An 11,190-nucleotide genomic window follows, 5' to 3' on the forward strand; every position below is an offset into this window, starting at 1 on the left:
TCCTGGTACCCATTTGGAGGCTTTGGATTCCTGCACGATTTGCCCCCGAGAGGTGGAAGTACAGAGTGGAAGTGGGATTTTTTTGTTCAGAAAGAGGGAACACACACAGCCACTGGGTGCACATAGCACGGCACCTCCTTTTCTCAGTAACCTCCTCCTCAGGACTGTAGACTCCTTAAGGACTCCTCAGCGGGCGATATCCTTCCTCCAGACCCTCCGGGGCTAGGGTCCAGGGAGGTCTGGCACAACAACGGCTGCTGGTCCTTGCCCTGAGCCCGCATGCACAAGTCCTGCGTGCGCCCCGTGCGGCTGAGCGCTGGCTGTGCTGCTCCTCGCCCTTCCGGTTCTGAAGCCTTTCTCTGCTCCCCAGTGGTGGTCCTGGTGGGGCTTTTCGTGATGGTCCTGATCGTCTTGCTGGGCGCCTCTGTGGTCTGCCTGATCCGGGTGGCCCGGAAGAACCAGGAGCGCACCCTCCGCACCGTCTGGAGCACTGGGGATGACAAGGAGCACCTGGTGAAGAACACCTACGTCCTGTGAAGGCCCTGCCAGCCGGAGGCTGCCCTTCCTCAGGCCTCCCTGTGGATGGCGAAAACCTGGGGAGGGAGGGGAGACAAGTGTAGCGTGTGTGTGTTGCTTTTTAAAATAGAGTGATTGGTTTGTACTTGTATGATCATTAGGGGTTCGGGTCTGTTTGTCACTCCAGAAGGTGAGGGGGCTTCTGCTCTCCTGGCCGGGTCTGCTTTGAGAACCTTCTTGGAGGAGGGCTCTGCCTCACACTGCTCGGGGTCTGGCCCCAGGCCAGAGTCGGCTGCTCTTCACTTTAGTTCTCTGCTCCAGGTCTTAGTTTTCTGGGCTTACATAGAATCCTGTAGTGTCCCTTCCTACCGCAAAAGTAATGTCTTCATAGTTTCCTTTGTTTGTTTGATGTATGTGTTTTTGTTTTGTTTTGTTTTTGTAAACAGAAACAAAAGTTGTTTTTTTTTTTAATTAGGATTCTGAAAGGAAGAGAAGAAAATGTACAAGTTTAATAAAAAGGGTCTTCCCTTTTAAAATAAATTTTAGCAAGTGCTTTCTTTCTTTGTAGGATTGCTGATTTAAACTCTACCAGAGTTAACATAGAGCACTATGTAAGATGTCCCATTCTAGAAATGGACCCCTTAAAAAAAAACTCATCTTTCAAATCTTTTTGAATGATACATCTTGCATCGCCACTGAGTGCCCATAAAGTTTCAACAAACAACACTTAGCTTTTCGACCTGCGATAATCTCTGGCATTTCCTTCTGTCGCTTTTGAAAAATTCTAGCCATACCCCACTCAACTGGTTTTTGTTTTTTCTTTGTTTTTTTTTTGTTTTTTAAATAATGACCCACTATAGACAAACCCACACCTTAAGACACTGCCTGCCGGGGCGCCTGGGTGGCTCAGTGGGTTAAGCCGCTGCCTTCGGCTCAGGTCATGATCTCCGGATCCTGGGATCGAGCCCCGCATCGGGCTCTCTGCTCAGCAGGGAGCCTGCTTCCCTCTCTCTCTCTCTGCCTGCCTATTTTTGTGATCTCTCTCTGTCAAATAAATAAATAAAATATTTAAAAAAAAAAAAAAAAGACACTGCCTGCCTCTGAGGGCACAGGAGGACTGGACTGAGGGTGTGTCCTGGCCAGGGGAAAACTCAGACCTTCCTGAGACTGGAGTGGCTTTGACCAAAATCACTTTGGCATCCATGATTGTCACTTTCCCCGTGGCTCTGCAATCTTTTCTCTAGTCTCCCATGTGCTTCTGCGGTGAAATGGGGACAGGGTTCCACCACCTGGCTGAGTTCAGCCTCCAGGCTTGGCCCCGGCTCTGCTGCCTGCCTGTGGGTGTTCCCTCCCTGACTCTAAACTCTGGAGGCTCTTCCTTTCTTCCTCCCCATCGTCCACACACATAGTCCCGAACGTGGAACAGTGTTGGGGGAACCCATGGGGTCAGGCAGGTGGCCTGGGGCTTCCACTTGCACAAGTGATTCGGGAAGCTGAGCAAGGCCTCCTTCCATTCACTCTTCCTAGAAACCCCTCAGGCCAGAAAGCTCACGTTCTGTGCACTGGCGGAGAGACTTATACCCCATAGGGCTTAGACCTCTGTTCCAGAGGCCAAGTTGGGCAAATACCTTACGTCCTCCTTTGTAGCCTTCCTCATTTGTGGAGATGTTGCTCGGGGATTCTGGCCCTCTCCCTGCCAAGCTTTCTAGGCAGCCTGGCCGTCTAGCCTCAGAGGATGGTGAGCAGATGAAACCTGCCTGAGCCTGTGGTGCCGGGAGGAGGCGGTACTGGGAAGAGACTCTCCACCCACCATTCCAGGTGTGCAGCAGGGAGCAGGTCACTCAACTCCTTTGAACCCCGTTTCCTAGCTGTACTCTGGGTGGGTGTGAGGATTACATGAGATCATAGGCATTGGGTGGCCCAAGGGAAGTGCTCAGCAAACCTCCTTCAGAGAGCGGGTGTCCACCTTTGCCTTCCTGCCTGTCTCCTTATTCCTCCTCGATAGCTGGCAGCTCTCCTCTATACCCCATGCTGTCACCCTTGAGCTCCCTTCAGGGGACTTTAAGCTCAGTGATGGCTGTGGCTGAGCAGGCCTTTCTCCACCTATTCTAGCAAGACTTGTCTCTCCCTTAGTTGTGTGAAAGATTAAAAAGTGGATTTTATTTTTGTTTATTTAGTTTTTAAAGATTTTGTGTATTAGAGCAGAGCAAGAGAGAGTACAAGGCAGGGGGCAGAGGGAGTAGGAGAAGCAGACTCCCCACTGAGCAGGGAGCCTGATGTGGGGCTCGATCCCAGGACCCCAGGACCATGACCTGAGCCGAAAGCAAATGCTTAACCAACTGAGCCACATAGATGTCCCCTATTCATTTATTTTTAAAGATTTTATTAAATTATCTCTGTACCCAATGTGGGTCTTGAACTCACAGCCGCAAAATCAGAAAGTCATGTGCACCTCTGACTGAGCCAGCCAGGCACCCCTGTGTTTAGATTTTAAAAGAAACTGTTGGAAATCACTTCGTGTGTAGGAAGATCAAGACCACCCAGACCGTTGAACTTTAGGTTTTTCATACAGTGTCCTTTCATGTTTCCCATGCAGAAGTCGTCATGCTGACTCACTTCTGCCAACATGTGTCCTGCTTGTCTTATGGAATGGGAGGCCCCATGGTCCCCTTGCTCCTGGCTGATGGACTGCGCTGGACCTCTGGCCACCACCGTGTCTTTTTCAGGCTGTGGGGCTGCTGTCCAGCCTGGGCAGCGGACTCTGGCCATACCACTGTGGCCCTTGAAATGAAATCAGGACTATCTGGACTTTCTGGACCATTTACAGGCTAATAGTGGTGTACTTGTTGGAAAGACTGCCTAACAGTGGGTCAGTAGCCACAGTGTTCAGTGGCCATTTCACAGTCTTTGTCATCCCTAGGCTATTGGTTATCACCAGGCGGTGGAATGGATTAAGTCACTCAGCAAAGACCTGTCACCGTTCCCTCCTGCTCCATATACTTGAGTGAGGAGTTTGTTCACCCACTGTGGCTGCCCCTAGAAAGGGGTTATTTCTAGGCCATCTCCTGGGTAAAGATCAGGTCAGAGGGGTTGGGAGCTACAGAAACTATTTTGAAAATTTGGGGTTCTTCCCTCCTCATTCGCGTGTAAGATGCATCTTTCTCCCCTCCAGCGTCACGCCCAGGCCCACCTGATTGGTGCACCTTCTGGGTGGCTGGCCGACCAGAGGGGGCCCTCAGGGACTGAAGTGAATTTTGAAGAGTCTGCCTGGATGCTTCCTTGGACTGCCTGGTCCTAATCGCAAAGGCAGTGACTGACCACTTGGTTGTTGAGTGCTCTGCTCGCAGCGTCTCCCTGCAGTGGTCCACACGGTGTGTGGAACTGTGTAAACCAACCAGCTGTGTTCACATGGGACTCTTCCAAACAAAAGGTCTGGGGGTGAGTCGGTGATAGAGGGGCAGCCCTACCTACTGGGATGAACAGCCCTCGGGGAGGGAACCCCTCAGATCTGGGACGGGAGGCAGTAAATCCAGTGCCCATCCTCTAGATCCGGCACCACCACCTGCCAGTCACCTGGTCCCCTGAGCCCTGCGCTGGGCAATGTGGCCCAGCGACATGGCTGCACCCAGATGATTGTGCAGTGCCTGATGCCTTCAGTGGCAGCCCCTGAATGTGGGCCCCACCCTAGATATGGATAGACACCTGGACCAGCATGGCCTTGCTCCAGTCTGGCTGATGACAGAATCACCCTTGGGAGGCCCAAGCAGCCCTGGCCTCTGCCAGTGTCCTGTGGTGGTGGTCCAAGTTAGGCTTAACAGATCCTCCCCCTGGAGCACGCTGTGCCCCAGGATTCTGTGTTCGCACGTGGGAAAGAATGAGCCACGACATCTTCCCCTTGGGCAGGAGGGTTGCTGTGGGGCCTTGTAATTATTGGTAAGGATACCAAATAGCTGCACGTTGGTCTGAAGTCCCTTGTGTGAGTCCTAATGGGGGATAGACTGGTCTCCGACTACATCCTGGCTGGCTGAAGTATGCTCTCTCCTTTAAGGCTGGAAACCTCCAGGACCCTGGACGGAAGGTTGGCCTATCCGCAGGACTTGCTGCTGCTTACAGTCCTGTTCGTAGGTCACTTTAAATAAATGTGTGAGAGAAACTGAATAAATTCATTCTCGGGGGGCGCCTGGGTGGCTCAGTGGATTAAGCCGCTGTCTTCGGCTCAGGTCATGATCTCAGGGTCCTGGGATCGAGCCCCGCATTGGGCTCTCTGCTCCGCCGGGAGCCTGCTTCCTCCTCTCTCTCTGCCTACTTGTGATCTCTGTCTGTCAAATAAATAAATAAAATCTTTAAAAAAAAAAAATTCATTCTCGGGCTGTTAGATTAATCAGAGTGGCATACTCGTGTGAAAATTTACCAGGAGGCAGGAAGGATGAATTGTTGGTAGAGACAGGCCTCCAGGGGGTCTGTCTCATGCTGCTACAAAGCTTCCTGGGCAGGCCAGGAGTATGTGACCCTGACAGCTGTTTACCTGGGCCCTTTCTCAGGTTGGGTCTGCAGTGAGCACCTTAAGGGATGAGGGAACGGCTCCCTCTACGACAAGGAGCAGGCTTTCCAGCCGCTTACTGTCAAGTAGCAGGTTCCCCCAGCTCAGGTCCTGCTCCTAGGGTACCACCCACTGCATGGGGCCAAGGAAACCAACACGCTAATGTTCAGGCTGCTTGCTGCAAGTAATAGGGCTTTTTGTCTCTGATCCAGGAAGCTCCGGCTTCTGCCAGCATTTTAAAAACAGTTATGGGCTAACTTGTTAGCTTGCAAATAGAGTGAAAGCAAATCCCAGACACAACAGTCAGCTGGGTGGTGGCCAAGCTCGCCTTTTCCCGGCCAGGCTGTCTACCCCTTGGCCCGTCCCAAAGGGTGGTCCATTAAGATGTTGTGATCATTAGTGTTCCAGAATGTCCAGGGCCAGGGCAGCACTTTGGTCTTGTGGGAAAGGAAACTGAGTCCCTGTATACTGTGTGCTTAAAAGTCTCCATCTCCTGGGATGTGGTTAAGTTCAAAGAAAACATCCCAGTCCCGGGATTATGATGTTTATAGGACCAGGGCAGTCTGTTCACGTAAACTTCAGGAAAGAAAGGAAAGCAGGCCTTGCGCAAGTTGCTTTTCCAGGGAGCCATAGCCGTCGACTGAGCGCAGCACATCCGGGGAGGACTGTGTCCCAGCGGCCCACTCCTTGTTCCTACCCCACCTTGGCTTCCCTAGCCACTGAAGTTGGCATCCAGCAGTCTCTTCCTAAATTGCAGTGATACAAGTACAAACTTCAGGGCTGGGATGAGCCTCCAGAGAGGGTCTGCTGGTGAAATGCTAGAGAAAGGGGGAGCTGATCTAGGGAATGGCTACATTGCAGGCAAGTTGGGAACACAGGTCCCTTTTTCCTACAGGGGAGAAGGCATTGCTTATACCCTTAACACTGAGTCCTGTTGGACAGAAATAAGGAGGAAACAAGCGGAGGAGGGCAGAGCCATTAGTCAGGCCTGGGGAGGGCCGTAAGCTACTGTCCCTGTGCCCTTTAGCATTCTAGGTGAGAACTGAATGGCAGGGGCTATTTTCTGAAGAGAAGAGCAGAAGGCTGGGCGTGCTCGTGGTAGGCCCTCAGCCCTGCTTTTCATCAAACATTTGGGTTCACCTTCCCAGCTTTAATCTGGCCTCCATCTGTAAGTCTTCTGGGTTAGAGCCAGGAAATGAGGGTATTTTCACTGCCCTCAAGAGGGAGTCATGACTGACAGGCTCCCGTGTCGATTTCCCCTTTCCTCCTTTCAGTAAAGAAGTCCCCAGATTATTGTAAGATATGTGGCTGCCCAGCTGGGAGCTGTATTCTCTGAGCCTCCCCTGCTGCTAGATGTGACCTTGTGTCTGATGGGGCTAGAGGGACAGGTGCTCCTTCTGGATGCAGCCCTTGAAAGGGATTGGTGTGCCCTCCACTTGCCCTTTCCTTTCCCACGAATCTGATGGTGGTGGCCAGTGTCCCTCTCTGTTCTGACCACACCCGGGAAGGAGCAGAACTAGAGTTAGTCTGGGTCCCTGGATGATTTTGTGGGAGAGAAAAGTACAGCTATCTTGTTAAGGCTCTTTCTGGTCTCTGTAAGAGTGGCCACATCCTAACTGCCATGCAGGAGGCAGGGGAGAGGGGAATGTGGAGGATCAGGCCATGCCCTTCTCTGGGCCCATTCACGCTCCCCACAGTCTGAGCCAAGTGGTAAGGAGCTACTTTGTCTTAGGTCTGGAAGGTCTCCCACTATCGAGCTGCAGTCTACTAGGCCAGCGTCCTTGGACACGAGACTGTTTTTTTTGAGGCTCAACTGCCTCATACAGAACATGGGATCCTACTGCCAGGTTCATAGGTAAGCATATGAGATTGTGTGAATAACAAAAACTCATATTTGCTGAGCATCTATTTCCCTTGTGCTGGGCAGGCTCCAGAAACCATACTTCATGAGCTAAGTCTGCCGTTTTACAGAGGACAAAACTGTGGTGCACACTAATTGACTGACTTAGCATGGGCAGTAAGGGGTAGAGTGAGGGTTCACCTTGAGCAGACTGACCTCCATAACACAAACTCCTAGCCACTCTGTGCTTGCTCTAACTTGCCATTACATTAGCAGAGGGCCTGGCATCAGGTAACCTCACCAGTTCACCAATTCACCAGTAGCACCAATTCTGAGTCACACTGTTCTGGGTGCTGAGCAAAGTGGAAAAGGTCCCTAACCCTCATGGAATTTGTTTTGCTTGGGGAAAAACTTCTCATATACTGCATCCAGTTATGCATAAAGCCATAATCATTGTTCACCACCACTTCTTATTCGGAGGAGTAAAGATCAAAGGCCTTTGATGTACTAGTCCCCCAACTCTCCACCACTACCATCCTTCCTCCTCTCCTGTGTCTTTCCCTCCATTCTCACTGCCTCTGGAAGTCCTTGCAGTTCATCACTCAGGTACATTCCCACCTCAGGACCTTTGCACTTGCTGTTCCCGCTGCCTAGAACACTTCCTCCATGTGTTTGTATGGATTATCTCATCCTCAAAAATTTTTCTTAAGAGAATCTTTCTTTTTAAAAGATTGTTATTTATTTGAGAGCGCAAGAGGGGAGAGCGGCAGAGAGAGGGAGAAGCAGATTCCCCGCTGAGCAGGGAGCCTGATGGGCTGGATCCCCGGACTCTGGGAGCTGAAGCAGATGCCCAGCTGACCGAGGCACCCAGGCACCCCTCATCTTCAGATCTTTATTCAAAAAAGACTTGAGTGAAGCTTTCCTTGGTAACTCTTACCTAAAATCCAATCTCTCTCCCACATACCATGTAGTTATTACCGAGCCCCTTTGTGCTGTATTTCTCTTCTAGCACATACTACTTAACCTCAAACATAAGTTACATAAAACTCACCCATTTTAAATGTATACTTCAGAGGCTTCTAAAAAATTTTTTTCAAGATTTACTTATTTTTAGAGAGAGAATTTGGGGGGAGGGGCAAAGGGAGAGGAAGAGAGAGAATCTTGTGCGTACTCCTTGCTGAGCATGGAGCCCAACATGGGGCTTGATCCCATCACAAACAGATCACGACCTGAGCCTAAACCAAGAGTGGGACACTTAACTGCGCCAGTAAAGTGTTAAGACACTTGACTGCGCCACGAAGGTGCCCCAGTTTTTCTTTTTTTTAAAGATTTTATTTATTTATTTGACAGACAGAGATCACAAATAGGCAGAGGCAGGCAGAGAGAGAGGGGGGGAAGCAGGCTCTCTGCTGAGCAGAGAGCGTGATACGGGGCTTGATCCCAGGACCCCGGGATCATGACCCGAGCCGAAGGCAGAGGCTTTAACCCACTGAGCCACCCAGGTGCCCCAGTTTTTAATCATTTTTACAAAATGGTGGAATTACTACCATAAATCAGTTTTCTTTTTTTTTTTTAAAGATTTTATTTATTTATTTGACAGAGAGATCACAAGTAGGCAGAGAGGCAGGCAGAGAGAGAGGAGGAAGCAGGCTCCCTGCAGAGCAGAGAGCGGGGCTCGATCCCAGGACCCTGAGATCATGACCTGAGCCGAAGGCAGCGGCTTAATCCACTGAGCCACCCAGGTGCCCCCATAAATCAGTTTTCAAACGTGTTTTCATCCCCCACAATTAGCTCTCTCATGCTCAAGAGTTAATCCCCATTTCCTGTGCAGATCCCAGCACCCCCTGACCTGCTGCCTCAATAACCCTTCTCTGAACACTCGATGTGAGCGCTGGCCAACAGTATGTGGTCCTTTGGGCCTGGCTGCTTGCGCCCAGGCAGAACGTGTCTGAGGTCATGCATGATGCAGTACATGTCAGTGCATTCCTTTGTTGGTGGAGCAGAATCCTGTTATGTATTCACATTTTGTACATCCACTTACCAATTCATAGAAATCTTCATTTCCAGTTGTGTTCTAACATTTTGTACATTTTACACCTTGTTTCCCCCACTAGATGTCAAGTCCCGCGCAGTTGGGCTTTTGCTAGTTTTGTTAACCTCTATATCCTCAGCACCCGAGCTGTGCTAGGCACATAATAGGTACATGCTGAAGGAATTGACGATAAAGATAACTTTTAATTGCCTTTAAGGGCTAAGCTGGTCATCAAGCGGGGGAAAGAGGTCTAAGTGACGAGCTGTGTGGAGCCAGCAGTCAGGGCAGACCTCTCTGAGGAATGCGCTTTGGAGCAGAGACCTGAGTGCATGGGTTCTCATCATCCCCCAGGCCCCAGCCATCACTCCTGCCTGGGCCCCACCAGTGTGGAGGCCCAGCTGCTGGTGGCAGAGCTGGCCTCACAACAAGGGGAGGGGATGGCTCAGGTCCCCCCTCCCCACCCCCTCCCAACAGCCTGATTGGCACAGCCCAGCTTAGGGAGCCTTCCAGGGAGAGCCACAGGGGCCAGAGCCTTGGACTTGAGCCACACTGCCTGGGTGTGAATCCCAGCTCTAGCCATTCATACTACATTGGCCCCTTGTCACCTTGTTTGGTCCCTCAGTGGTCTCATGGGTAAAATAGGGATAGTAACTAATACATACCTTCTAATTTAAAAAGCCTAAACATTATCTTAAAAGCACTTAGTCTGTGCTGAGCACAGTTCTAGAAACGAATCCATGACATTACCCCATAAGGAGGCTGCCATCTACACGAAGAAATAGGCACAGATGGGCAAAATGACTTTCCTGAGTTCATCCCACTACTGAGTGATACAGTGGGTCTTCAAATTCAGGAGGTTAGTTCCAAGTTCCCGCACTTAACCCCTTCGGGAATAGCTTCTCACACAGCCATCCAGGGTGGTTAAAACGAGCTAATGCGGGGCGCCTGGGCAGCTCAGTGGATTAAACCTCTGCCTTCAGCTCAGGTCCTGATCTCCGGGTCCTAGAATCAGCCTCACATCTGGCATTCTGCTCAGCAGGGAGCCTGCTTCCCCGCCCCCACCTCTCTGCCTGACTCCGCCTACTTGTGATCTCTGTCAAATAAAATAAAATCTTAAAAAAAAAAAGAGCTATGGTGTGTGACGCCCTTGGAACAGTGCCTGGCCCGCAGTTAAGTAGAGTGTTAGCGTTACAATGGTACAGAGGGCCCTGGGAGGCGCCCTCTTTTATTTCTTCAAAAGCAGGCATCTGACCCTTTGGGGAAAGCAGATGACAGCTCCAGCCCTCTCCCCAGATATCTACCGCTGCCCACAAACCCCCCCCCCCCCCACTTGCCACGGCTCACCGGGTGGAAATTTAGCAATCAACTGTCCACCCACCCCATTTCCCACAGAAAAAAAGCTGGGTGGTGGTGGGGAGGGGCTATGAGTCAAGGCTAAGGACTCTGACCCAGGTTGGGTGGGGCTCCTCAAGTCCCTGGGCTGGCAGTTCCCGCTGCTCCTCCCCACGTCCTTCCCCCTGCCCTCCGGGCACTCGCGGCCCTCCCCGCAGACCTCCTCTCACCGTCATGGAGTTCGACTTGGCTGCAGGTGAGCAGGGGAAGTGGGCCATTTGAGACGCAGGGGGCCAGGCTAAAACCCAGCAACCTCCTCCAAGGGCGCATGCGCAGCACCTGCACCAACCCACCCAACTTCTCTCCACAGCCCTAGACTCCAAGAAGCCCCAGGGGACGGGCCAGGGGGAAGACCATAAACACGGCCCCCACAAAGTTCAGGGCGCGTCAGAGACAGGGGCGGCTGATAAACCAAGGGTAAGTCACCTTAGGGCCAGGCACATCCCTCCCAGGATGAAGGGGACAGCGGCGGGGTCAGGGGTCCCGACCTCACTGCCTTGCCTCCCAACTGGCAGGGCCACGGTCACCACAGCTCCTCGGACTCCAGTAGCAGCAGCGGCAGCTCCAGCGACTCGGACATGGAAGGGAAGGTAAGAGGCTCCCCGCGAGCAGGAGCCCCAAGTGAGGGGAGAGTCCCGGACAGTCGTCTCACCGTCCTAACCCTGGCTCTCCCCTTCCATCCCTCCACTCGGTCCCACAGCCTCACTCGGCCGCCTCGCAAGGACACAAAAGCACGCCGGCCAAGGTCAAGAAGCCCAAGGTGAAAAAGAAAAAGGAAAACAAAGGGAAGGCGAAGAAGGAGGCTTCTCACTGACCGGCCGGGTTAAGTCTCATTAAACCTTTTCTCGGCTCTCGGGTCGCCTTCTGGTC

The 11,190-nt window shown here is 51.8% G+C and overlaps 2 protein-coding genes across 3 annotated transcripts in view; both read left to right on the top strand.

Moving 5' to 3' along the window:
• The window catches only part of SPINT2 (serine peptidase inhibitor, Kunitz type 2), a 30,165-nt gene extending 29,109 nt beyond the window's left edge, over window positions 1-1,056 (top strand). For both annotated transcript variants that reach the window (XM_045989229.1, XM_045989228.1), the window contains one exon: window positions 371-1,056. In XM_045989229.1, the coding sequence (XP_045845185.1) occupies window positions 371-537 (167 nt within the window). In that variant the 3' untranslated portion in view covers window positions 538-1,056. The remainder of the gene's footprint in view (window positions 1-370) is intronic.
• A 9,306-nt stretch (window positions 1,057-10,362) lies between these two features.
• C19H19orf33 (chromosome 19 C19orf33 homolog) lies at window positions 10,363-11,170 on the top strand. The gene is made up of 4 exons (XM_045989230.1): window positions 10,363-10,516; window positions 10,631-10,737; window positions 10,836-10,910; window positions 11,021-11,170. The coding sequence occupies exons 1-4, from the start codon at window positions 10,495-10,497 to the stop codon at window positions 11,132-11,134; spliced, it is 318 nt and encodes a 105-aa protein (XP_045845186.1). The 5' UTR covers window positions 10,363-10,494; the 3' UTR covers window positions 11,135-11,170.
• Window positions 11,171-11,190: the final 20 nt, after the last annotated feature.

This window comes from Meles meles, chromosome 19 (genome assembly GCF_922984935.1).
Source record: "Meles meles chromosome 19, mMelMel3.1 paternal haplotype, whole genome shotgun sequence".
Taxonomy (NCBI): Eukaryota; Metazoa; Chordata; class Mammalia; order Carnivora; family Mustelidae; genus Meles; species Meles meles.